This window comes from Procambarus clarkii, chromosome 60 (assembly GCF_040958095.1).
Source record: "Procambarus clarkii isolate CNS0578487 chromosome 60, FALCON_Pclarkii_2.0, whole genome shotgun sequence".
Classification (NCBI taxonomy): domain Eukaryota; kingdom Metazoa; phylum Arthropoda; class Malacostraca; order Decapoda; family Cambaridae; genus Procambarus; species Procambarus clarkii.
This window is the reverse complement of record NC_091209.1, coordinates 17,327,998-17,355,648: the sequence shown is the minus strand read 5'-3', so window position 1 is coordinate 17,355,648 and position 27,651 is coordinate 17,327,998. Positions and strand designations below refer to the sequence as shown.

The following is a 27,651-nucleotide window of genomic DNA, read 5'->3' as shown; positions in this document are numbered from 1 at the left end:
ACAGACACTGTGTATATGAAATAACTTAGTACAGTAATAGGTTATTATCACTGACACAGCTGATATCTTTTTAAATGTATTTAATTACAATATTTACAAGGAAATAATTTATTAACACAGTAGAGAGATTACAAATGTTTTGCTACACAGTACAAAACAGATAAACCACCAAACTTTACAAAATAATAGAACACGTAAAACAAAAAATCATGCAAGGGAAATTTTTTGGTAATTCAATTACAAGACAAGACAATTTTAATTGTGTAAATGTGAACCTCCCCAAAATTTATTTTATGAAGCTGTAATTAGACTATCCTCCATTTTTTCATCTATATCTAGTTTACCCAAAAATTTTCTCAAGTTACAAGAGAAAACTTTGCAAGGAGTTTACCAGAACTTTTCTTCCATTACTGCTCAATTTACCACATAAAACGTCTTGATGAAGAATGAAACTGTCAAGGTCAATAACTACCCCAAGGCTTGCTTACCAAGAAAAAGATATCCATATTCAATAATGTTTACCAAAAAGAAGCAGTAAGTAAGTAGTAAACTATAATACTGCACTGCAACCCATTTAATAACAAAGTTTCCATATGAACATATCGCTCTGAGGACAAAATTGAGCAGTCAAGATAAGAACTGCATGACTAGGAAACATTACATAATGATGAAATTTAAAGTTCACAAAATAAGGAGTTAAAAAAAAAAAAAAAAAAAAAAAAAAAAAAAAAAAAAAAAAATTCTTGCATTTCTGCAGATGTTCTAATTACACCATGGCATATCAAAACTGCCATACACTTCTGTACAAGATCATTCCAGCCCCACACACACTGCATGACAATACCCCTGCTGCACATTCACTCATTTACACATTCTTGCCCCCTGAAGCTCTTAATATTTTAATCACCACATTCATAGTCTATTCCGCCTATTCATATTCTATTCTTCAGCCTTGTACCTCCGCATCAGTAACTATCCATTCCCATTCACCATGCCCAACCATTTGGGCTAGACGGTAGAGCGACGGTCTCGCTTCATGCATGTCGGCGTTCAATCCCCAACCGATAAAGGGGTTGGGCACCATTCCTTCCTCCCGTCTTTCCTCCGTTCCATCCCAAATCCTTATCCAAACTCCTTCCAAGGGCTATATAGTCATAATGGCTTGGCACTTTTCCCTGTTAATTCCCTCCCTCCCATTCACCTCACTTACACTGGCAGATTATGCATACATCTTTACACTGTACATCATATGCAACTTTCACACTTGTAAGTAAGATGGTTCATGTGTTTACTGTGTAGACCAAAGTCGAGTGCATATAATACACATTTATCAACCAACTTCTGAGAATACATATGGTTCTATTTTTTACGACTGGCTGATAATATTTTCACCACCTTCACATCTGCGGCCACCTAATACACTAATGGAAATACAGAACATAGTTTTAAGGCAAAGACTTCACAGTGTTTATGTCCTCAAACTTATGCTATTAAAGCAAGTTAAGGGTGGCCAAAATATATTTTACTAAGACCAAACAAATGCAAGTTCTTTTAAATACATAGCCACAAGAAAATGCTGTGATTGGATATTCAACTAGTTTACCATCATGTATAATTAATGACACCAAGGAGGAAGAGCAGAGAAAGTGGTCCACCCGTAAATATTGTACATACAGTAAACGACTGATTGTTATTCCTTACCAAGAGATTCATACCCCAACAGAGGTCTACTAAGGCAATAGGTGTAATAATTTATGCCTTCCAAACGTGGTCCCAATGTAAGCATATTAAATATATATATGGCAATATATTTAATTAATAGTAACATTATTATTTACTTCTATCTGACATGTACTGGGTACATGCTTTGTGCAGAGCTATTAATCCACATTTTTCTTCTCTTATCAACTCAGAATGGATTTTCAAGCTCTATATTGGTCTAAAAAAAAATTATTCTTTCCCAGAACTCATGTTTGTAAAGGAGGGCCAAAATTAATAATACGTATCACACAATACCTTATGTGCAACTCGATCAACCTGACCATAAGATCCCATTGCCTCTTCACATATTGGGAGCCAAGAGCTGATCCCAGTCTATGGCTGCTGAGAACACTTCCTGCTGTAGCCACACCTCATAGTGTTTTTTAAATTCCTCTGTCAATTCAACAGGCCGTCCCAACACACTAGTGGCACAGTTATCCAACGGTTCAAAGTCAGGATCCTGAAATAAAACGAAAGGTGCAGGATAATATTTCTGGCATGAGCTGGCTATCCATCTGCTACAACATGTCTTCCATCTATAAATCTTTGATAATTTGTCCTATATGAAATTCCCTTTCTTTAGTGAGTGGCCTCATGAAGAAACTAAGATCTTTTAATAATCATACAGTATGAAATATTTTCCACAAGAAGCTGTATTACACTTTTAAGGGTTCAGTATACAAAACATTTTGATTGCTCCTTAATATATAAAGCTACTATATAGATCTTTAACAGTAACAAAAATAATGTCTTACCACTGTCGAGTTATATCGTCGAGAATTAAACCTATCAACACATGCTCTCAGTGCACATTCTTCTGCCTGGAAGTCCCATGGCCGAGCATCTGGATCATTTCCATAGGCCCAGTCATCATTTAGTCTGTGCCGCACCTGTAACATACTAAATGTTTTAGCAAACAGGTAGTGAAGCGTCAAATTCCTGAAAATATGCAGTATAAGCTCATTGGAGTAAATTTTCCCTTACTCCAAACAAATTCTAGACCATTCCAAATCCTCTTCAGCTGTTCCTGGCACATAGTACTGTACATATCTGTTTTGTTCATGAACACACTTTCACTTTCCTTTAGCAATTATACCAAACATTACAAATTTTAAAGCAAATTAAAGTGGTTTAAAAGTTTACCTTATTTATGATGAGATAGCTTAGTTAGGTTGGTGTGAATACTGTACAGTGGGTTAATATTCATCAGCCATTTGTATTTTAGTAGGAAGGTCAGCCAGCCAGCCAGAAATACTTTCTCTTATTTGTTATACTGAACATGAAGCAGCTTTCCCATGCTCTTTATAGCTTCTGGCATTACAAAACCTCGTATTCTATCATTATATTTATGATAAAATATGATGGCTAGATCGATTGTGTAAAGACAATGAAAGTATTTGGTGCAATTTGCATAGTTAACACTGTTGGCAGTGGAGTTAGTCAGCTGGTGAGTCAGGCACACACACACACAACATAGTCACATACACATAGGCAGTAAGGCAGCCACACTCTGGCCTAGAGAGAGCCTGACCAACCAGTCAGCCATGCGTTACATTCCTCACACTGCCTGCGACCAATCTACAAGCAGCATTACTCTGAGCTCAGCCAGTGGGTGGATATACAAGGCTACAAGAGCACAGCATTAAGACCATCACTGACTGTACCACCACACAGCAGCCACGAGCAGCACTACTTATGACCTGCCTCGGAACAGTTATCTTACAAGACAGACCACAGCTATCAGCCACGACTAAACCCAGCAGCCACCTACACACTATAGTCTCATCTAATGGGAACCCAAATTAATATTTGTTAAAATGCCAAACACCCCAACAAATTCCTTTGGACTGCTCAGAGATTCGGATTACCTGAATCTGAATTCATGAGCTCTTTAACAGTAAACCACTTTTATGGAGTGAAATAAATTGGTAAAAAATTACAGTACTTAAAAATCATTAGAAAAGTGAAAAAGAACACAGTATACAATGGGACGAAGAGTGTCAAGTGAACTATTACTGCACTAGAGTTGTTAACATCTTGCTACTCGAGTAGAACTTTTAGCAAAATCAGTAGCTGTGTTGTGACTAATCTTTCCTTCACTATGATAGTACACTACACTATACATAATGTACACATTGCAGGGTCCATACCTCAGCAAGTATTCCAACACAATTTGATACACCAACTCAAAAGACCCTTGGGGGACTCACTTTTTGATAGATGGCGCTCATGGTCTTCATGTTGGTCTTGCGCCACTGTCGCCCAAGGTATTTGGTCTGCATTTTTAGCAGTTTCAGAACATACAGCTGCATCATCGCATGTTTTACCTGCATTTATTTAGTCATTAGTGAACACCTACATTATTTTAATCAACATACATCAGACATGGAGAACCTTCGGCCTGTGACAATCTGAATGTGGGCTGCATGGTGATATTTAACTCAGAATGTTATACAGTTCTTATGAAGGTATATCAAGTCATACAAAAATGTATTTCCAAAGAACTTCTTGCATCCTTACTAGTTTTATATAATGATATTTATAAAAAAAAAAAAAGTTTAACCTTTTCAATTCAGTGTGTTGAACAAGGTACTGTACTGAAATTGTTAAGACACCATAATTATTTTAAGGGGGAAAATATATAAATAAAAATGGGTATCGGGTATATATTAAAATTGTTTAAAAGTTTAATAACTAAAATTTTAATCAGTTCTTTTTAAATAATGTTGATCATGGATTTCAAAAGATTGGTTTTTAAAATTAATGTCCATATTTCTTATTATTCCTATTATTTTTAACCATTCCTCAAACTTCCGCGGCTCACATGTGGATCCTTCATGGCACACTAATGTGTCGCAGCAGTGGTTGAAAACCCCTCATCTGATCAATGGGCCATAGGTTCCCCATGCTGCCACATGATTACTGTAATTATATCAATGTACTGCCTGTGTTTGCTGCATATTCTGTACATAGTACATCAACCTATCCTCCTGCTAATTTATCCATTTTCTACACTTATTATTAAGATTACATCAATGTAGATCTGACAGAGGTACAAGACAGCAAATACAGATGTAGATTAATAATAATAAAACTGATTTGAAGACGAGGGTTTACCTTTAGTGTGCGTTTCAGTATAGGAGCAGACTTGAAAACAACAAGCATCATTATGCGGGAATGTTTCCACTTGCAGAGCTTGTTGAGAATTCTCAGGAGGTTGGTGCACGAGAACATATTCCTCCAGCAACAGATGACACTTCCCTGATTACCACCACCACCACCACCCCCCCCTTCTCCACACCCACCACTCGGACTTCCCCCACTTCCCCCAGGACTGGTGTTTCCTCCCGCAGGGCTTCCACTCCCGGCTTCCAGAGCCTCTGCTGTCATTTCTGGAGGATCTCCAATGACACTCGCTGGGAAGTCTAATAATGGTATCCTGTGGGAAACGGAAGAAATATTTACAAGGTTAAGGTATTTTTTCAGGGAAAAGCATCAGGTAATTATGATTACATAGCTCTTAAATATTTACATATGAATGGTTAAGCAATTTAAAGCAAAATAGGTATTTAAAGAAAAATTACAGACATCTATTGTCAAAATTTATAGAATCAAGGCAAAAATATTTAAACATTTATATCCCCTGCCATTCACCCTTGCATCCCTGCAATCCTTCCCAGGATGCATAATTACCAGCCTGCATACATTCGAGCAGCATAATTACAGGCCTTAATATTATTTTTAGCAACATGTACGTATGCATGCATGCACCATCCTCCCCCCCCCACCCCACACACAGGGCCACATGCTTTCTGGATGCCACTTATCCAGATATGCTTGTTTCTTATTTTAGGTTTGTCCGAGTAATAAAGTTTGATAAACGTGTGTGGGGAGTTGAGGTGAGTGGTCTGAATTAAAATGTGTATAGAGGGGTTTAAGCATCATAAGTACATCCAGTGGCAATCTCCAAGTACTGCAAATAATAAATATGACTTAACATTTACTGTAAAGAACTTACGTGTTTTTGGCCTGAACATAAGCCATGATGTTTTGGTTAAAGAATTTTAATATGAGTGGAATACAATTGGCGAAGACCAGATGCTGAGACATGAATTCAAACTGATATATATGATTGATGCGAAAATGTTTGAGCAGCAGCAGGAGTGTTGCCGAGACAGCCTTCACTAGCACCTCCTTGTGACGATTGACGTCTACACCAAGCTTCATACTCTGCACCACCGTCATACTGTAAACAAACATGATGTGTAAGAAAATATGTAACAAAATATAATGACTGATATACATACCATCCCCCACTTTAAAAATAGTTGAGAGGAATATAACTGATGAAGGATAACAAAAAGTTATAATTACAGTATCTAAAGAGCTCAAATGAGTAATAAACCGAATAAGCAAGCTTCACACCTTATCATTCTCATCAGTAAGGTGGTGATTGTAGAGTTCACTCTGCCTCACAACTCGCTCTACAACAGAACGTATACATAGAATACTGGATATACCGGTATGTATGTATTCAGAACAAAAGTACTCACGGCATTTCCTCTGGAAGTACATCAGCCATTATGTTTATGGAGTCAGTCTTGGCCTTGGAGGTTGGTGCGGCAGCCAGAAGGATCTTCAGCAGTGCTATCATACACTGTGGTAGTGTTGGCAACATTGCCTGAGAACAAAATAAGAGATTATAGCAACTTTCTTTCTCAATGGATATTTTTCATACAAATGGAAATCAAGAGTCAAGAGGCCACATGCATGGTAAACGCTTCAATTGTGACCAAAACGATTCAATTGTGATCTTGATAAAAGCTTAAGGTGCTGCTTCTAGATCTAGCACCACACACAGCAAAGTAGTATTGTTTGGTAGATTTGGTTTCCATTCTCAGGGATAGGAAGTTTGTTAGACTATTAAGGTCATCCTAAGCCAACTATAAATTTTCAAAAGGCTGCAACTCTCAACAGTTACCTAACTCCCAAGTACCTATTTACTCCTAGGTGAACAGCAGCAATAGGCGAAAGGGAACCCGTCCTAAAGTTTACATTCTGCCGCAAGAATCGAATCCGTGACTTTTCGACTCTGACCTGGTTGCATTGATCACTTGAGTACACAACACAATTTTGATATGCAATTTATATAATCATACCATACAAGCAGTATTCGGTCTTCATTAGTACTTTAGCATCCTGATGCAAAAATGCATCGTCCAGCTCAAAATTCCAGAAAATTATTTGTTTATTTTTTGAGAATAGTTTATCAGGGGACCAACTAAAGTATCAGGAGACTATCCAGAGATCTTGGTAGTTGTAGGTCAATGATACAAAAGGCCTTTTAATTTACGTGTTGGAGAATTTTTAAAGTAAGGATGGGAGTGTGGGTTAAGGAGAGCTTTGAGCGAGAAGGTAAGGACATTGGGTTTCGAGAGCATGGTGGGGCATGGGGGTTATGAGTGAAATGAGGGGGGTGTTAGAGTAATGAAGGGTAATGGGAGGGTTCAGGGGGGCTATTAAGGGGCATGTAGTGTGGTTATGATTTGACAGGCTCACTGGTGATAAACTTATGAATAAATTCCTGCCCATAACTAAATTTTCAAACCACCAAATTATATAAAAATATTTGCTTTGGGCAAGCAAGCTAAAATTTATCACCATATTTAGGAGTTGCTTGCTTCAAGACAATATAATGAGGCTGCAAGATAATACATTAAAAAAAAAAAAAAAAAAAAAAAAAAAAAAGTTGCCATAGGGGTTCACTGCTCAATTCCAACAGCCACCACACTTATTTTTATTTTTAGTCTCTGCCATTATGAGGTGTACTGGAGATGTACACAAACTTGCAGGAATAAAAATAAAAACCATAAATCAAAGAATTCCTATTATGCAAGAAAATATTCAAAATCTTTATCATCATTCCTACTGTATCCTCCCTACTTCTCAGGCACTACCTTATCTGAGGATGTTAGATAAAGTAGTTCAACAATAATCAACGATGTAGTCAAAGCAACACTATCTTACCTGGTAGAGGATCTCGGAGGGTGTCTGAGGAACGTCCGATTCTGGGTTTGATAATGGGTTTCTCGTCATTTCTTCCTCTTGACGTATTTGTATTTCTGATAGCGATATATACACATGCTGTTGAAATTACATTTTGTGAAAAACAAAAAGTAGGTTACATGATTGAAGCATTGTATAAATGTATGAAAGGGTATAGCAAAGAGCATATTAATAAGGTGTTAAATAAATCAACAAACTAGAACAAAACAATTAATATAAATTAGATAAGTTCAGATTCAGAAAATACCCAGAGTAAATTTTGGTTTGGGAGTAGAGGTGTTTATCTATGGAACACGTTAACAGGTCATATAATATAGATGGGATTACTGGATAGTTTTAAGTGAAGGTTAAACATGTATACGAGGGAATTTAAAAGGAACTGTCAATAGGCCTACTGTGGTATCTTTACTCTATGTTCTTATTTGTATATGTCAATCATATCTCTGCTCATATTATAATTGTATGCATTATCAAGAGAATGTGATTTCAAAGTTCCAAACCAATCTTCTTGATGAAAGATTTGAAATGTTAGAAATTAACAATCGATGTGGTTCTCTTTTTAAAGAGAACCTGTTCATTTTGTAATACGATGACCAAAACTGCAAAGTACAATCCCCAGCACAAATTCCTCATTAGTACATTACAAACCTAAAGCAGTGAAACTGATCAACCACTTTTCCCCATACAGTATTTCACCCTGTGTAACATTACCATTACTTCACTATGACCAACATTCACTTTCAGCAGTCATGTCTTATAAATTAAACAAGACTACTAATCAGCAGGTACATACAATATATATAAATTTCTTTACATTAGAAATGCATAATTTGCATTACTAAATTGTATTCTTCATTTATTTCTATTTCGTGAATGGTGAATAGTGAATGCTATCATTTACTTCATAGTATTATAATACTATGTATGTGTATATGATGCACATGACACCACTGTCATACACTATATGACAGCAGTGTATGATTACCTTCCTTAATGACAATTCATTTGTACATTAAACTACCATGGAGACACTACACAAGCCTATACAACAACACAGCTGGGAGACACCATACAACAACAACACACAGCTGGGAGACATTAAACTTTCTTTTAAAAAAACATTTTAGAAAACTTACTTTGCCGAGAACTTTTACACCTTCATGGATTGGTAACGGGAGGCCAGCCAATGATGTCCTGTCACCTTGTAACTGAAATCCCACAAATTTTATACGAGTTGAATCTAAGAACGAATCTATGTCTTTTTGTCGAACTTTTGGAGTCCATGGTAGACCTGTTGAAGCAAAAGTTCAATATCAAAAGCCCTAGATAATAAAAACAAGAATACAGTATTAAAGAAATGATAGATGGGGATCAATAGCAAATCTTACTTTTGTATCAAAGGTCTATGCAACAAGGTTTACGATGTACTACCCTACTCGGAATGCAATGCATGGACAAGATAAGACATTGAGCACAATAATTACTGTATTTACAACAGCAGAATAACACTGGGGTTGGCTATTCTCACATTTGTGATTCTTCTGTAACTTGTACAACAGACTCACCTTGAGGCTGTTGTGCAAGTGGCCCCAAGATCACAACAATCCTCCCTTCAAATCTACCCAACTGACTTTTATACTTCTTTGTTCAACAGTTAATGTTTCATTTGCTTTTTGAAGGAAACCTCAAACATATTTCACATGTTCTGTAGCTAGGTAAAAATATCCAAATATTTTGCACACAAAATTTTAAGTCGGTTATGAGTAATTTGTTAGCAATATTTTAACACTGCTTCGAAACATTTGCACTTGAGAACAGTTGAAGTATCTAGTCAAGATTCTACAAGAGGTGACCTACACAAGAGGGTGTTCCCATAGTGAGCAATGCATCAGAAGTTGTACTGTACATAAACACAACTGTGTGAAATGTAACTGAACTGCTCTATTCTCAAGAAAAATAATCACTCGCTAAATTATTTTGGGTAGTAACAATTATACGTTATCATTATGGTAGTTAATTAATTTGCCTTGGTAACCTAAAAATGCAATACTATGACCAAAATAATGCCTGGGTAGTTTAACATTCATTATACTACGTCCACATTCTCCTTCCAGTTATTAGTTAGCCATTCTTAACCTGTTTTCCATGTTTCTGGCCTTCTGATTTTGCTACTGCATTTCTTTACCTTTCATGTGCTTGTGAAGATAATCCTCAACTTAACTATGCAGTCGCTTCTCAATACAAGAAAATAAAATGTTTTCCATTTATCCCATAGCCAAAAAAAATGTATATAGTCACAGCTTTCACAAAATTACTGAGTAACAGTTAGTGAACCCAACCTTTATTTGTAATATTATTTGGTACGGGCGTTCCTGGCCGTGGAGAAGGAGGTTGTGGTAGATCAGGAGGCTCATCCATATCATTTGTGGGCTGCTCGTCATCGTCAGCAGCAGCAGCTAGGTCTAGCTCACCTACACTGTCATCAAGACTGCTCTGCTTCATAAGACCTTGCTGTAAACATAAAACCCCTTATCAGCATCTGACATTACCACATGTACCACCAACTATCTCATGTGAAAGATTTAATTCAACTACACTTTCAATAAATTTTATTACACCAATAGTAAACATGCTGACATATACACAAACTATAATTACAATCCAACCCAATATTTGAACATTTTGCTGTCCTCACCTTATATCTAATAATCACAAATCAGTGACATACATCTATAAGCATTTGTTTGAGTAAATAATTACTTGACAGATAATGAGCCAGAAATGACACCACTCCAAGAATATTCAGTACTACCTACAACTGTGAACTCAAAATCTTTAAACTGCAAAGTAACATTACTTCTGCCAACCATATCTGTGCCTTATGATAAAATACAAATCTAATAATTGTTTGGGAACTGGAATGTGACACTGCCATGCCCTGATCTCCCAAGGTAAAACAGGCATGATCAGCGAGCGACTTATTTATACAGTACAGTATCTTAAACATTGGCCAAAAAATGAAGATAAGCTTGGGAGACATCTCTCCTCACTACAGCTTTGTGGTGCTGGAAAACAATTGCTACATTGGCAAAGACAAGATGGAATCTACAAGCCAGGATGAAGCAGGCACTTTGTACTTCAACATCAATGCAGTCAAAGGTCCATTCAAAGAGGAGGCTGGATTTAAATCTCACAAGGTCTTTGCCACTCCTAAAGCCTGGGTAAATGATGATTAAACCAGCATCATCTATAGAGGTCTGTCACCTGGAAAGCATTGAAGAAGCCTAGATCTGGAGCTTTTCTTCTTTGTGGTGTAAAAAAGGCATAGCAGATAATTCCAACCTAGTGAGACAAGAAGGCACAGCTCCAAGCACCCACCCGTCTGAATGGTCGTCTTTTCTGGTTATTCTGTTGTTCAATGAGATCAGCTGCAGAAGCTGGGGGTGAAGATGCTCTCATGGTGCGGGCTATGGTCAGGGTGTCCTCCTCACACGCCTGCAGGCCATTTCTCTCACGATATGAATCTGAAGTAAAGAAAATTAGACTACACTTTGTTTATATACCTATATAATACACACCTCATACTTGTCCAGGATTATAACAGCTTAAGTTAGAGTGAGTGTAGAGAACTCTCACTGAACATTAATTTCTCTAACACACACATTCACTCTTTGTTGGTTGACTAAGACGACCACTGACAGCATTTACCCAACAGCAGGATGTTTTTTAACATGTGAATAGCTAGCCAAAGGACTTCAATATTTATATGTGGCATGAAGCAGCCATTGCTGGCGAGTTAACTGCCACTATGGACTATTCTCATCCCTGCCAAACACTTATCACCTGGTACATATGCAAAATCATAAAATGGCACTGATCCTAATTAATGAAAAAAAGCAAGAGTTGGCTGCTTCTCCCTCAACTGTAAATGTGTTGTGCTCATCAAACTCAAACAAACCAATTTATTGAAAGAAAAAAAGCAATTTAACATTAATATTTAATACACTCCAGTTTTTATCTATAAACACAGTACACAAGGCCATGCAAATCAAGGGATACCTGTACACTTTAACACATTAACTATACAATAGAGATGTGCTCATTTCAAATACTAAAGGAAATCAATACTTTACATTTGCATCGGAATGCATCATCCTTTATATATAGGCAATGCTCCACTTTCAATCAATACTTGGTAACCAAAAACAAGCTCCAGCAGGAGACACTCACTTTTCATTACAGCCAATTGTTGAGTCCCCCCCAGTGATGACAAAAGCACCTTCCACAACATGAGCAAGACTTTTCTAATGGGGAAGTGAGGCGCAGAAGAATTACAGAACCTCGTCACCATCCCAAGCAGTGTCATGGCTACCAGCTCCTCATCCTCTCCCTGAGGTTGGCCAAGCTCCTCACAGAAATATAACCTGCAGAGGCATATCAGATACTGTTAGTCATCACTGAACACTGTCCTAATTATAATTCCCTTGAAAACTTTCAGGGTTGTGTAATAATTACTAGTTATTAGATGCATTGACAAAATATGCCCTATAGTATCAAAGAGTTATAAGGCAAGGTTATGGTAATAAAACTTAAAATATTCAGAAAATCTTCACAACCCAAAGCAAGACAATGGGACTTGCCTGGTTTGAGTTTGAGCTTCAGTGTCATCATCACTTGGCACTCTCAGGGTTTCAACAATGGTGTAGAGGACTGAAAGAATTACTCTCAGGTCAGCCGAGTCTGCCAAGCTGGCAGACACTGCAAGTTTGCGCTGATTTTCATTGCCACCTGTACTTCTAAAATGTAAATAAAATTGGCTACTAAACATTCAACATTATACATCTTTCTAAAATCTGATAAAAACAAATATAAAACAACTGCAGTTAAAATAAATTACTCTGTTATTAATGTGATAATGTAGTAAATAATGAAATGATCATGGAGGAGTAATGTTTATAGCGTTGACATATGTTATGACTGGATACCATTATAAATTCTGAACTTTTCTGCCTTCATAAAACACCTAGCTCATGATGACCAAACCAAAACTCAGAAGATGGAGAAGTGATGACGTTTTGGTCCATCCTGGACCATTATCCAGACTTGATAATGAAACACAAACCACAAACATTCTGAGTTGTGGTTCGGTCATATTTCTTCAGCCATGTTACTGACTCATCATCTGCACACCTAGCTCAATTTCAAAACATGGTTTCTTAACCATTTAAGAAACTTGTAAAAATAAGCTCAGGAACTTATACACCAGTTGATTGACAATTGAGAGGAGGAACCAAAGCTCAACCTCCGTAAGCATAACTAAGCGAGTATTTAAAAATTCCAAGGAACAGTTGCTTAAGACTATGTTAATTACTCATATGAAAAGACAGTGTTAGTAAGGGGCACTAAAAGGAATTGGGAATACTGTACCTGTACTGTATACCTGTCGATGATTCCAAAGTCAAAGTCCTCGTGGAATCATAGACAGGTATACAGGTACAATATACCCAATTCCCTTTAAAGCACCTTACTAACACCATCTTTTTGCATGTTCAACAACTATGGCCTACATATTTTCATACATCATTCCCCCTACAAAAAAAAAATATAATAATAGGAGCAATATTGGTAAAATTAAAAGCTAGATTTTGAGTAGGATTCAAAGTAAGATGGCTGTCTCAGAGAAACAAAAATTCTCAATGTCCAACTTTGCCACATAGCTTACGATAGTGAAAAGAAAGCCAACAATGTAAATTTCATTGAATGAAGGTATCTAAATGAATGATGGTAAATGATCTTACTCAATCTCAAGATGAAGGAGCTGCAAAAAAGATGCCCACACTCCACATTGCACTAGAAGGAAGACATTGCGCCGCGCCCACATATTTTGCTCACGATCGCTCTGCACCTCTCCCCAACATCCCTGCACAAAAAGTCATGATTACAGTACTTCACAAAAAATTTAAGGCGTGCAATAAACATTATGTACAGTGGAACCTTTATACAGTATTCATCTGATTCAATACTCATCATGTTTTGATAAATGTTGTGCTTGCATATTTGCCAGCATTTTCCACATTCTTCACAATCACTTCCTGACATTAGAAATGCTGTCCAATTGGGCCAAAATGTAGAGTATGGTCAAAAAGTGGCACCCAAACAGTGCCATAGTTAATAAAAACTACAGTAATGCATTCAATGATAATATGACTGGCTACTTCAGGAAAGTTTAAAAGCAGAAACAGACAACACTGAACACGTTCTTTGCTAAATCGAGCGCTAGTGAATTGTCGGCAAAGGAAATAAAATGACGATCACCAGCATTGAAGTTACCTGCCGTTTTAACGGAAGGTGACTCCTCTTCTCAACAATAATTCCTTTCCTCCTCTTCTGCTGCTATCATCTCTCCTCAGTACAGTAAAGGTATGTTATGGTTAAATTTTTATTTATGTATTATTTTTTGGGAGGCTGGGAATGGATTAATGGAATTTCAGTTATTTCTAATGGGAAAAACTGGTTCCACATTTGTCAGTTTCCATATTTGCCAGGCCCTCAGGAACAGATTAATGACTAATATAGAGGTTCCACTGCAGTCTATTCATATTGTCTGAATTACTAAACTTGAAAATACTGTACTAAAATGATTACTACTAGTTATAATAATTAAAAAGGAATTTTTGGCAATAGATGAAGGTAGTCCTAACAAGTAAAAAATATACCTGTATATTTGAGAGAGAGAGAGATATATACAAGAGTTCTTACATTCTTGTACAGCCACTAGTACGCGTAGCGTTTCGGGCAGGTCCCTGGAATACGATCCCCTGCCGCGAAGAATCGTTTTTTCATCCAAGTACACATTTTACTGTTGCGTTAAACAGAGGCTACAGTTAAGGATTTGCGCCCAGTAAATCCTCCCCGGCCAGGATACGAACCCATGACATAGCGCTCGCGGAACGCCAGGCGAGTGTCTTACCACTACACCACGGAGACTGATAAACCGATAAGAGACTACTCTTTGCCTTTAAATCATGCTCAATGTGTAAAGGTAAACTCTATAGGCACTGCGGGGCTCTGTACAGTTATGTTTTATAGGAAGTGTTCAACAAAGGGCCACATGAAATCAAAATTTGAAATGTGTTCATTTCTAAAGTTATTACTTGCATGTAATTTTAAAAAGCAAGGTGGTCAAAAAGGAAGGTACTATGTTCATCCACTTGAACCATTTGTCTGGGCTTTGTGATCTACAGCATCATTTGGTCGTGTGACATGTTTTGGGACCACCCTGCTTTAATTTATCTGTACAGTATATTTTCACATGAAATTGAGAAAAATTTTAATATCTTATGTTTAAACACGTGCATGTTCTACATATTTCACAAAACAAATAGTAAGTTGACTACCTGAGCAATATACAAGATGGCCCGAGCAGCTCTCATACGCAGCGAACGGTTGCACAGTTCCAGATGGTCAGCCAGACGAACAACAAGTGTTCTGTGGCTAATATCCGAGGCCGACTGCCACAGTGGCACAACACCAAGTTCCCCGCATACCTCCTCCCATGCCTAGAAAATACAAGTACAGTTCTGTAAGGAATATGATATCAGTTTCTAAAGTTAGAAAAATATAGTACACACACAAATTTTAACATTCCCTAGTGCCACAACAAAATTCTCCAAGGTAAAACAGTTGACAATTATTCTCTTTGATATTAAATATTTACATGTGTGGCAACCCACTCATAAAACAAATGCATCTAAATGAACTTTAAAAAATTAAATATACTGTACTGTACATATATAGTAAAATAATGAAATTGATGTGAGAAAGGCTAAACATTATTACAATTTGATAGAAATCAGAACAGTGAAAAACCAAAGCTTAATATTTAAACCCAAAATATAAACACTATTCATTGAGCACCATTTGTAGCGTCAAAGCGTTATATGACAGAGTGCTGGGTAGACGGACCACCACGAGCATAGCTCATCCTGTAACTACACTTAGGTAATTACCAACAGTATGTACAGCAGCACAAGCCAAATAAAATCCAAATCTGGTAAACTAAAGATTACAACCACATTATGATGACCTCACCTTGAGGTTGAGTTGGAACTCTGGGCCTTCTGTATATGAATAAAGCTCTGCTATCTCATTCTCTGGCAAGTCGGCATCGTCGTAGTTGAACTCAATGTCTGGGCAGTCGGTCATGCTGGCCTACATAGGGATGAAGAAGATTAGCCAGTTACAGACTGCTCATGTAATCCATAAACTCTGATCTGTGTAAGTTTACATTTCTGTCATCCTCTCTACATATAATGTTTTGTAATCCAAGACAGTGGAATTTTGCTTCTTCGAACTAAGTGCAGTTGGACCCTATTTGGATAATTACAAATTTCAGACAACACACAGAAATCACAATAGTGTGATGCATCAAATGAACAAATCCACAAGGGCCGTGACGAGGGTTCGAACCTATGTCCGAGAGGATCCCAGACGCTGCCTTAATCGACTGAGCTACGACATGGTAAAAGAATTGCAACCAGAAGTTCTACTGCCCATACTTGGATCCTGCAGCCTCTCCGAGACACAACCAGGATTTTACTCAATTCCCCCATGCACTTGAGCTCTATCAATAAGCTGTTCTACCTTTTTGCCCTTACTCAAGTATAATGAAGTGCCATCCCTCCCACAGTGTGGGGTACAGTGCCACCCCTCCCACAGTGTGGGGTACAATGCCATCCCCCCCACAGTGTGGGGTACAGTGCCATCCCCCCCACAGTGTGGGGTACAGTGCCATCCCCCCCACAGTGTGGGGTACAGTGCCATCCCCCCCACAGTGTGGGGTACAGTGCCATCCCCCCCAGTGTGGGGTACAGTGCCATCCCCCCCACAGTGTGGGGTACAGTGCCATCCCCCCCACAGTGTGGGGTACAGTGCCATCCCCCCCACAGTGTGGGGTACAGTGCCATCCCCCCACAGTGTGGGGTGCAGTGCCATCCCCCCCACAGTGTGGGGTGCAGTGCCATCCCCCCCACAGTGTGGGGTGCAGTGCCATCCCCCCCCACAGTGTGGGGTGCAGTGCCATCCCCCCCCCACAGTGTGGGGTGCAGTGCCATCCCCCCCCCCCAGTGTGGGGTGCAGTGCCATCCCCCCCAGTGTGGGGTGCAGTGCCATCCCCCCCACAGTGTGGGGTGCAGTGCCATCCCCCCCACAGTGTGGGGTGCAGTGCCATCCCCCCCCCCAGTGTGGGGTGCAGTGCCATCCCCCCCACAGTGTGGGGTGCAGTGCCATCCCCCCCACAGTGTGGGGTGCAGTGCCATCCCCCCCACAGTGTGGGGTACAGTGCCATCCCCCCCACAGTGTGGGGTACAGTGCCATCCCCCCCACAGTGTGGGGTACAGTGCCATCCCCCCCACAGTGTGGGGTACAGTGCCATCCCCCCCACAGTGTGGGGTACAGTGCCATCCCCCCCACAGTGTGGGGTACAGTGCCATCCCCCCCACAGTGTGGGGTACAGTGCCATCCCCCCCACAGTGTGGGGTACAGTGCCATCCCCCCCAGTGTGGGGTACAGTGCCATCCCCCCCACAGTGTGGGGTACAGTGCCATCCCCCCCACAGTGTGGGGTACAGTGCCATCCCCCCACAGTGTGGGGTACAGTGCCATCCCCCCCACAGTGTGGGGTACAGTGCCATCCCCCCCACAGTGTGGGGTACAGTGCCATCCCCCCCACAGTGTGGGGTACAGTGCCATCCCCCCCACAGTGTGGGGTACAGTGCCATCCCCCCCACAGTGTGCGGTACAGTGCCATCCCCCCCACAGTGTGGGGTACAGTGCCATCCCCCCCACAGTGTGGGGTACAGCACCATCCCCCCCACAGTGTGGGGTACAGTGCCATCCCCCCCCACAGTGTGGGGTACAGTGCCATCCCCCCCACAGTGTGGGTACAGTGCCATCCCCCCACAGTGTGGATACAGTGCCATCCCCCCACAGTGTGGGTACAGTGCCATCCACCACAGTGTGGGTACAGTGCCATCTCCCACAGTGTGGGTACAGTGCCATCCCCCACAGTGTGGGTACAGTGCCATCCCCCCCAGTGTGGGTACAGTGCCATCCCCCCACAGTGTGGATACAGTGCCATCCCCCCCACAGTGTGGGTACAGTGCCATCCCCCCACAGTGTGGGTACAGTGCCATCCCCCAGTGTGGGTACAGTGGCATCCCCCACAGTGTGGGTACAGTGCCATCCCTGTGTGGGTACAGTGCCATCCCTGTGTGGGTACAGGGTACAGTGCCATCCCCCAGTGGGTACAGGATACAGTGCCATCCCCCACAGTGTGGGTATGGGGATAGAATAAACTAACATTAGAAACAAGTCTGGCACCGCCACCCATGAAGGCCACAAACCACGTCTCCGCTGCTTATCATCCGTAAAAACTACACATCCTCATAATACATAGACTAAATGCTGTACCAGATACAGTTACAAAGTGAACAATATGATCAAACGAGAGATTAGCCTGCGCCGAGCTCCAGGGCCCCGCCTCGCCCACAACTGATCAATATCCAGCTCCCTACTCCCCTCACACCACATTTCCCCGCCACCCGCCATTATGTGTCACTAGAGCAGAGCCATGGGCGGCCAGAGAGCGCCGGGGCTCACTTCAGAGTCGTGTCGCTGGCGGGTAAAGATCTCTCTCAGCTTGGGCAGACTCCTCTTGTCGTCGCCATTATCCTCCATAGTGTTGTGGTGGGCCCCCGGGCGGCCCACTATCCCCTGGCGCGGTGTACGGCTACCTGGCACCCGGCTCCCCGCCGCTCACACCCAATAGATGGCGACACAATCATCCATCAACCTCAACCAATATTCTTCCTTTTTTCTTAAATTTTGCCCCCCCCCCCCCCCCCCCCCCCCGAGGGGCGAGTTTATTGGGCAGCGCCACTCATGATGTTACTGCTAAATAACCTGTCACTAGCTTATTAAAACTGTAAATGGAGGGACCTTTGATAAGCCGCCGGCTTCCTGTCCTCCTCGAGGCCACTAGTATCAGTGGTCCTCGGGTAAATTCAGGTAAAAAGATTGTAACTTATTAGCTAAATGAATTTTGAGATTCAATTCCAGAGTCTATTTTTCCACTACCGTCCACAGGATGGGTATGGGGTGCATAATAAAAGAACGAAACTAAACTGTTGGGGGACAGAGAGCCTGTACTTGAGTTCATTGAGGTCCCCCAGGTGCCTAGGTCCCCCTGGGGCCTTGGTCTCCCTGGGGCCTTGGTCACCCTGGGGCCTTGGTCACCCTGGGGCCTTGGTCACCCTGGGGCCTTGGTCACCCTGGGGCCTTGGTCACCCCTGGAGCCTAGGTCCCCCTGGGGCCTTGGTCCCCCTAGGACCTAGATCACCTGATGACCTTCCCCCAGGGTGCAACCCTCAGGTGACCAGAGGCATCAGGTGAAAGGAAACGTTTTTGGGGATGATGATGATGATGACAATAATAATAATAACAATAATAATAATAATAATAATAATAATAATAATAATAATTATAATAATAATAACAACAACAACAACAACAACAACAACAACAACAACAACAACAACAACAACAACAACAACAACAACAACAACAACAACAACAACAACAACAACAACACCAACAACAACAATAATAATAATAATAATAATAATAATAATAATAATAATAATAATAATAATAATAATAATAATAATAATAATAATAATAATAATATTAATAATAATAACTTATTTATATAAAAGTACATATATTTGGTACCTGACATAAAGGGGGGGGGGGTATGTAGAGTAGTTGAGGCGTGAGGTAAACAGTTACAGTGACTTGGAGTTCTCACTCAGTGGTTTACAATTGATAGACGGTGGTAGACCGGTATACAGCGGCGGAGAGTCAGGTTTACAGCGGTAGGGAGTCAGGTTTACAGTGGTGGATAGTCAGGTTTACAGTGGTAGATAGTCAGGTTTACAGTGGCGGATAGGCAGGATTACAGTGTTAGATAGTCAGGTTTACAGTGGTGGATAGGCAGGATTACAGCGGTAGATAGTCAGGTTTATAGTGGTGGATAGTCAGGTTTACAACGGTGGATAGGCAAATTGACATTGGTGGATAGTCAGGTTTTCAGCTGTAGATAAGTTTAAAGCGGTGGAGAATCAGGTTTACAGTAGAGGAGAAAGACTGTTAGTGGTTTACAAGTGCCTTATGAACCAGTGGCTCGACTGCAGTACCCTGCTAGAGTTCTAGAGAACCAAGCCACACAGTTTATCCAAACACTTGGGAAGAGACAAAAAAAAAAAAGTTAATTTAGAGACCATCTAAGACTCGGTTGGTGTAGTTAAGGTGATGCTCGAGACGACGCCCAAGACGTTTGAGGTGCACCTGGCCTCCTACCAGGGCAAGTATGAAGAGGTCAAGACCAATGTTCTCGCCAACAACCGTCTTCTCACAGCTGTTGATGATGTTAGTAGGAGTGTGTACCACCTTATCTTGCCTCCTCGGGTCACTTGGCCCCTCGGGTCACATTTGTCAGCATTACGGGACATGGTTACGGTGGCAGCTTCTAAAACATTTAATATTCTTATGGGCTATTCATGCCCATGCCACCTTTTGGGTGGCTTAATCTTCATAAATCAATCAATTTAATATTGGGATCTCGTGGGAGCGAATAGAGTTCTGTATATGTGAATTTACTTTTATTAATTTCTGTGACATAGCCTTACCTTGACTTAGCCTTCCCGGCTTGGTGCCTTCTTTACTACTGTAATTACTTGCTTACTTTTATTAATTTCTTTCATTAGGAATATTTATTAGACCTGAACAATGATTGGCGTGTAGTTTATCCCACTAAGTGTATATGCTTCTGCGGTTTCCTGTTAAATACAATATTTGACTCGGTTACCTGCCTATGGGACTCGAGCAGTCCCTATTTAATAAGATGAGATTTGCATACATTCTTATTTATCACTTTATTTATTTGGTTTAACCAAGCAAATTTTGTTGACAACTGTTGAATCAAATAATTTCCTTGTAAATATAATTTTGGAACTCCAGTTGCCTTCATAAAATACTAACTATTACCTGATTCTGTCTAGTCTTGCCCAGTACCATTACAATGATGGACCTCTGAGTTGCTGGTCAAAATAGGAATCCAATTAGAGTCAAAATTGTCAAAATAATGTATAATGTAGTGTGTGTGTCCATATTAGAACTGGTAGTTGGTTCATCTATTTATAAATAATTTTATAAGTTTTTGACTGTATGATGCAATATTGTACATATCATTGTATTTTTATTGCTAGAGATTTAATTTTCCTTTTATTTAAAATTAAATACATTGTTAAACTGTCTGAATTTAGTAATTACAGTACTGTATAGGCAAGTGGTTGAATTTGCTTATTACAACAATAAAGTTCAATATAATACTTGACATGAGCTGTAGTTGGGAGGTGGGTAATCTAGGCCTATGTCTGGGGAATTACTAAAATATTTGGCTGATTATACTTCTACAAAGGCAATAATCCTTCGGATCTTATATATGCTATCCACCATATTTTTTCTGTACAGAAAATCTTTTCTTTTGCGAGGAAGAGAAAAATAGTGGGGAGAGTTGCCTTTCCACGCTTTGCTGAACCTAATACCAGTATAACAATATAACATGTATAAGTATAACAATGTAATCTAACTAGGCGGAAATAATAGTAACCTTCCCTTGCCTAATACTTTAAAGTATTAGGCTAGGGAAGAGGCATGGTGAAGTGGTTAAACACTCGCCTGGCATTTCACGAGCGCTTTGGCCTGGGTTTGTATCCTGGCCAGGGAGGATTTACTGAGCCCCAATCCTTTACTGTAGCCTTTGCTTCATTACACACAGAAATCACAATAGTGTGATGCATCAAATGAACAAATTCCCAGACGCCGATTAAGGCAGTGTCTGGGGTCCTCTCGGACGTAGGTTCAAACCCTCGTCACGGCCCTTGTGGAGTTGTTCATTTGTAGCCTTTGTCACCCAGCAGTGAATGGATACCTGGTTGTTAAATGATTTGGCAGGTTGTATTCCGAGGAAAATTAGGATTAAAGACCTGCCCGAAACGTTATGCGTGCTAGTGGCTTTACAAGACTGTAAGAACTATTTTTTTTTTTTTTTTTTGAGTGTGTGTGTGTATGTATATATATATATATCTACAGTATATATACAGCACTGTATATGTAACTGTATATGCAGTTACTTTGCCATACCAGTTTGGCAAGACTATAAATTTTTTCTTGTCTCAGTAAACATACTTAAACTTACTATAAATTCTCCAGCACTGCAAATTGCTTTGGAAATTTGTACACAGGCCAGATTTTAATTTTGTGCATAATAGTAATGTATTAAAATGTTTTGACTTAAATAATATTCTTTTGTTTGCACTATAGTAACAAAAAATATGCATGTACAGTATATATGCTGTTATATACTGTATGTATATAACATACTTTATATATTTTTATATAGGAGTACTGTATAATAATGTACTGTATTTATAGAAGCAGATTAATATTTATATAGAAGTACAGTATATTAATATTTCTGTCTTGGTTCATGCTCACTACATTTATTTTATTTATTTATTTAAATATATACAAGAAGGTACATTGGGATTGTGAGGATACATAGTATAGTAATTACAATATTGTAAAGCCACTAGTACGAGCAGCGTTTCGGGACCTAATTCATTATTGGTCATCGCTTAAACTTGTGAGCAGTGTTGTGATTGCAGTGGTAAAATTTGTTACAGAGTGGGCGGCAACCACTACACTGGGCAGCCTGTGGGGGACACGAAGAACTCGCCAGCTTTTTCATAGAGCATGGAGCTCCAGTCGACAAAGCTGATGATGTAAGATATTTATCATGCTGGAGATTAATTTTCCAGTTTGTGGAAATATAATTACAGTATATACCATAGCTAACTTACTATCTATAGTATTTACAGTATATTTAAATCTTACTATGCATACCCAGCTACATACCCAGTCAAACTGGGTACAAGAACAGTTAATATTTGTCAGTTGATAATTTGTCAGCAGTCAAACTGTAAACTAAGTTTTAGTTTACAGTTTGTGATTGATCCTCATTTACCTACCTACCATAAACTTTTCTTTTTTTTTGGCTCAAAGTATAACAAGTTTAAATTTCAGCTTTGCAACTGTGATTTTTAGCATGCATTGACTACTCTTTGCCTGATAGAATACTATAGAGTACTGTATATACTTTTATCTCCAGAGTGGCTGGACGCCATTAATGATTGCAGCTTCTGCTGGTCGGGAGCAAGTGGTGAGGCTCCTGATTGGTCGTGGTGCTAATATCAACAGACAGAACAATGAGGGCCATTCTGCTCTCCAGTATGCTGCATCCAAGAACCATCATGAGGTTACATGAATAATTATATTTTCCTGTTAAAGCAAATAGGTTGAGTTTGCAACTAATACAGTTGATTTTTTAATGTAACTTTTTTCTCATTCACTTGCAATTACTGTACTGGTGTACAGTACAGTACTGTATTTAGGAATAGAGTGAACCTATTTGAAAAGAATAAATGAGCTACAATGTCACTTTCAAATCATGCAAAGAAATAATTGCTTAGGCAGAGTTTGAATCTGAAGTAATTGTCACAGTACAGTAATAAAATTGTAATGTACTGTACAGTATAGGATAAAGTTGCCAGTTATTGACCTTTTAAGAAAGTTATTGGTGTCTCAAGAGGAATAGAAAATTCCAATATTAACCTTCTGATACAGATCTATGGTATGAATTGAAAGGTAGTATATCAATAAAATGGCACACAAATATAGTCAATAGATGGATGCCTTACTGGTACATTAATAAAAATATGTTGGACATGTCAATGCCAGTTCTTAGCCAGGTACAGTAGATACAGTATATGACAACTTTTTAAAGGCATTTCATTAGTATAAATATTTTGTCTGTGTGACACCCACTTTCAACACTACTGCACACACTATAGCCTCTTAGTTACTTTCTCAAGGAAGCTCTTCACGAGAGAGCTGCCATATCAGTAGGTTCTCAAGGAGGCTTTGTCGCCACACCAACCTTACAGTAACAGAACAATGCTTTGGAGTAGGTGATGGATATATGGGATCCCAGCCAGTAAAGGGCTGTGGTAGTGCCCCTCCTCAACATTTTTAGGTTCCACTCTCGCCACCAGTTGCCTATAGAGCCGAGATGGCTAGTATGACCAGACACAATGTGAATGGTATTATGTATTCCAGAAATGTAAAAGTGTGCAACCTCACACAAGTCATCTGATCAAGATAGACTAACAACTTATCTGTAAGTAGAAAGTCTGATCCTTGGGAGCACCTGAAGGATGTCAGATGCTATAAGGAGCTTTTTGTTCATGTGTGGATGGTAAAAGTTACTGGTTTTTAATTATTGAAGGAGTAAGACCTAATTGTGATGTCACCATGGTTATTAAGATTATAGTATACCTATCTGGCTCGCTCAGTGCTCTGGCACTCTCAGTGGATTATGGGGGACGTCATGACAATAATTATATAAATGTGTGCAAAATTTGTGTATGATGGCTATAAATGAAGTTTCTACATTTTATGCACACGCATGATGCAGTTCTTTAGCAGATATGATATGGATTTTCAATATGTAGATTATTTTAAAGTTTTGTGGACATACGTAAAACTTGCTAAATAGAATGTTAACACATGAAGGACTTGCCATAGAGAGAGAGAGAGAGAGAGAGATGGAAACTGTTTGTGATATAGGGATAAATGAAAAGAGGTTCTATAAGTGATCAGTCATTTTAAATACCAGAGCTCTGTAATTAAGAAGAGGACTATGTGCACGAGAGGTTGAGAACAGAGCAAGTCGGGGAAGGAAAGTAGCAGGTGCAATGATAGACCAGCTTAAGAATAAAAGCAGCTAGAGAACTGCATTGAGGAGTGGTAGTGTGACCCATATGAACAGATGTGTGTCTGTGTATAAACATGATGAATCAAGAGCTAAGAGATGTAGAAACAGGCTGGCTGAATGCATTTGTGGTGTTAAGAGCAGAAAGTACAGGAAGTGAAAATGTCAGGAAAGATGGGGAATAGAAAAGTCGGTAAGTTGTCAAATTGAAAGTTGCTTAATGAGATGGATTGTACAGATTGAATGAATTTTAAAGTAAGAGAAAGGTGCCAAGATGATGATCATAGACATGGTGAGTGGATGTATCAAGAAGTGGTAGGAAACAAGTACAGTATACTCTATAGAATCTGTAAAGACATTGAATATTGTATGAAGCAGTTGGGTCCTTCCATGGATGTATTGTTAGTGGGATGGTCCTACATGATGCTACAACATGTAATGGTGAAGATATGGTGATTGGATGGTGCTCATTTTATTGAATATCTTTATTCTTTTTCTGTCTGCCTTATTTCATTTGGACTACTGCCTCCCTACCTATTGAATGCAGGGGAATTGGGGTAGTGATGATGAAAAACTGACTAGGAGCCAGGACAAGGATTCGAACCTGCACATTCCTTAGACCACTTAACCATGTTTATACTATCACGTTAATGTGATTTCTTTGAGCAAATGATAATGATGTTATTAACTAATCTATTATTTTTATTTGTCATCAATCAGATTGTGGCTATCTTAATGGACAACTGGGCCGATGTGAATTTGCAAGATAAGCTGGGAGCAACACCTCTTCATCGTGCAGCATCAAAGGGCAACATGAGTGCATTGGCACCTATTGTGCAGTGCAACAGGTGCTCCTTCAATCTCCAGGACTCTGAGGGAAACACTCCATTGTAAGGCTTGTTACTATGACCCTGATGTTGATGTTCCTTTTTTCACTTTCCCAGTCAAACTAAAAACTGCTAATGATAAACAAATCTATTTATATACTTTTTAGACATTACAGCCAAAGCCAGTCAAATTACAGTGTATGTAAGAATCTAGCTACTTACCCTTAAATATTTCTTAAAATTTAAAGTTTGGGGGAAAGTTGTAAATAGTAGGGGAAGGAAACGGCACACTCGGAGGGTATGCAGGCGATGAGTGTGAGTGGTTTTGATGGTAGGAGAGGGAAGCTGGGAAAAGTTAGTAGACAGGGTAAAAAAGAAAGAAAGAGGATGAGAGAAGTTCGAACTGCAAACAGGATATGGTAAGGGATGGCTGGGTACAAGCTGTTTGTAAGGTGGTGTGAGTATGTTAAGGCAAGGTTGTTGTCAGGTGTAAGTGCTAAGCACTTGGAAGGGACACGAGGACAAGCATCTAAGATAGGATGGAGGGGATAGTATGGTGTCCAACTACTTGGACCTTTGGGGATTGAACACTGACCTGCAAAAAGCGAGGCAGTCACTGTTACAGATTAAAGTAACTGGGAGTGGTGGGAGTGAATGTATTTATACTCGGTACGAAAAATCATAATAAATACTATAATTGCATTTCATCTTATGAATTGCTAGGGTGTTGCTGGAGTGTGGTGGTGATAGACTAATAATGTTTGTTTAATAATTTTTAACTTTTACATTATTTATTATTTTCCACCCTTTTTTCAATGGGTTACTGTATCCCCCCACCCATGAAACAAAGCAATAATGATATACTGTATATGAATGTATGTTTATTCGTTTTGCCCATTTTTACCCTACTGAATTATGTTAATAGATTTTTTAACCATTTAGTGTTGGTGTAAATTTCATGTCTATTGGAACACATTTCATGTTAAAAGCTTAATTTCTTGCCAGACATCTTGCTTGTGAGGAGGAGCGTCTTGAAGTGGTGCGGCTTCTCTTGGAGCATGGTGCAAGTTCACAAATTATCAACAAGGCTGGTAAAACGCCATTTGAGATGACATCCTGCCCATCCATTCGTCGTCTTGAACAGATGAATGAAATGTGACGTTGAATTGCACATGAATACATCCATTTTCTCTTTACATTCGTCCATGTATTAAGTTATCAAACAAGACTTGAACAAATCCACAACAGTGTGTAAAACAAGATATATTTCTCTTGGCAGGCAGCAACATTAAAATGACATTTTTATCATTATGTAACATTATATTGGGTTACTGTACTAATATTTATATCTTGTATAAATTATTGTTTAATTTTCATAAATCACATTATTATGTAATTCTCAAATGTTAACTAGAGTAAAAAAAAAATTGTTTTAAATATTTGTTTGTGAAAGTCTCAAAAATTATGTAAGCAGACCTGAGCATTGCCTTGGGTCATCCTAAAACTTAATTTTTGTTCAGGATAAGAGGGATGTTATTGCCTGTAGTGTTAATAAGTGCTGGGCTGAGGGTTTCTTGCCAAGACCTTGTACCAAAGCCAGTCACTATGCAAACACATTGGTAAGGCTACACTAACTCTTTTCTTGGAGGTTACCATCGTACAAAACTGTGTGACTCGTTAGTTTATAACAATAATTTTTCAATAACTGCTGGAATGCCAATAAATGTTTTCCATAACCAAGATGTATATGCTTACCTAAAAGAAGAGGGGAATAAAAGATAATGGTGAATGAGGCAAAATACTGGAGAAAGTGATAAGAGGATTCTGGAAAGTCTGGAAGGAAAATGCAGCAACAACAATTTGGAAAATTTTAAACAAACTTGATACATTCTAAATAATCAGATTGTCTGGAAATATCTCCTGACACATGCAATATTATCAATACTGTATTCTGAAAAACAAATGAAGGAAAAAAAAAAAGTACAGTACTGAACAATTGAAGGATGTGGATGGTTTAAGTGTGCAGTGAAGGAAATTGTGACCAGTA

The 27,651-nt window shown here is 39.3% G+C and overlaps 2 protein-coding genes across 3 annotated transcripts; one reads left to right on the top strand and one right to left on the bottom strand.

Moving 5' to 3' along the window:
- Positions 1-63: 63 nt before the first annotated feature.
- On the bottom strand, positions 64-18,630 carry Strip (striatin interacting protein). 2 transcript variants are annotated; one of them, XM_045756085.2, is made up of 16 exons: positions 18,486-18,630; positions 15,919-16,038; positions 15,225-15,386; positions 13,626-13,747; positions 12,468-12,623; positions 12,058-12,251; positions 11,206-11,351; positions 10,167-10,338; positions 8,964-9,118; positions 7,789-7,905; positions 6,315-6,442; positions 5,780-6,007; positions 4,879-5,200; positions 3,972-4,088; positions 2,517-2,651; positions 64-2,221 (listed from the first exon to the last, which is right to left on the bottom strand). In XM_045756085.2, exons 1-16 carry the CDS (start codon positions 18,561-18,563, stop codon positions 2,063-2,065), a joined length of 2,511 nt encoding a protein of 836 aa, XP_045612041.1. In that variant the 5' UTR covers positions 18,564-18,630; the 3' UTR covers positions 64-2,062. The 2 variants fall into 2 exon arrangements, with proteins under 2 accessions (XP_045612041.1, XP_045612042.1); XM_045756086.2 differs by lacking the exon at positions 18,486-18,630 and adding an exon at positions 18,297-18,315 and having other exon boundaries at positions 1,930-2,221.
- A 1,032-nt stretch (positions 18,631-19,662) lies between these two features.
- On the top strand, positions 19,663-27,344 carry LOC123766748 (26S proteasome non-ATPase regulatory subunit 10). The gene is made up of 6 exons (XM_069307614.1): positions 19,663-19,759; positions 20,010-20,312; positions 22,631-22,729; positions 23,116-23,262; positions 25,498-25,667; positions 26,610-27,344. The coding sequence occupies exons 2-6, from the start codon at positions 20,196-20,198 to the stop codon at positions 26,761-26,763; spliced, it is 687 nt and encodes a 228-aa protein (XP_069163715.1). The 5' UTR covers positions 19,663-19,759; positions 20,010-20,195; the 3' UTR covers positions 26,764-27,344.
- Positions 27,345-27,651: the final 307 nt, after the last annotated feature.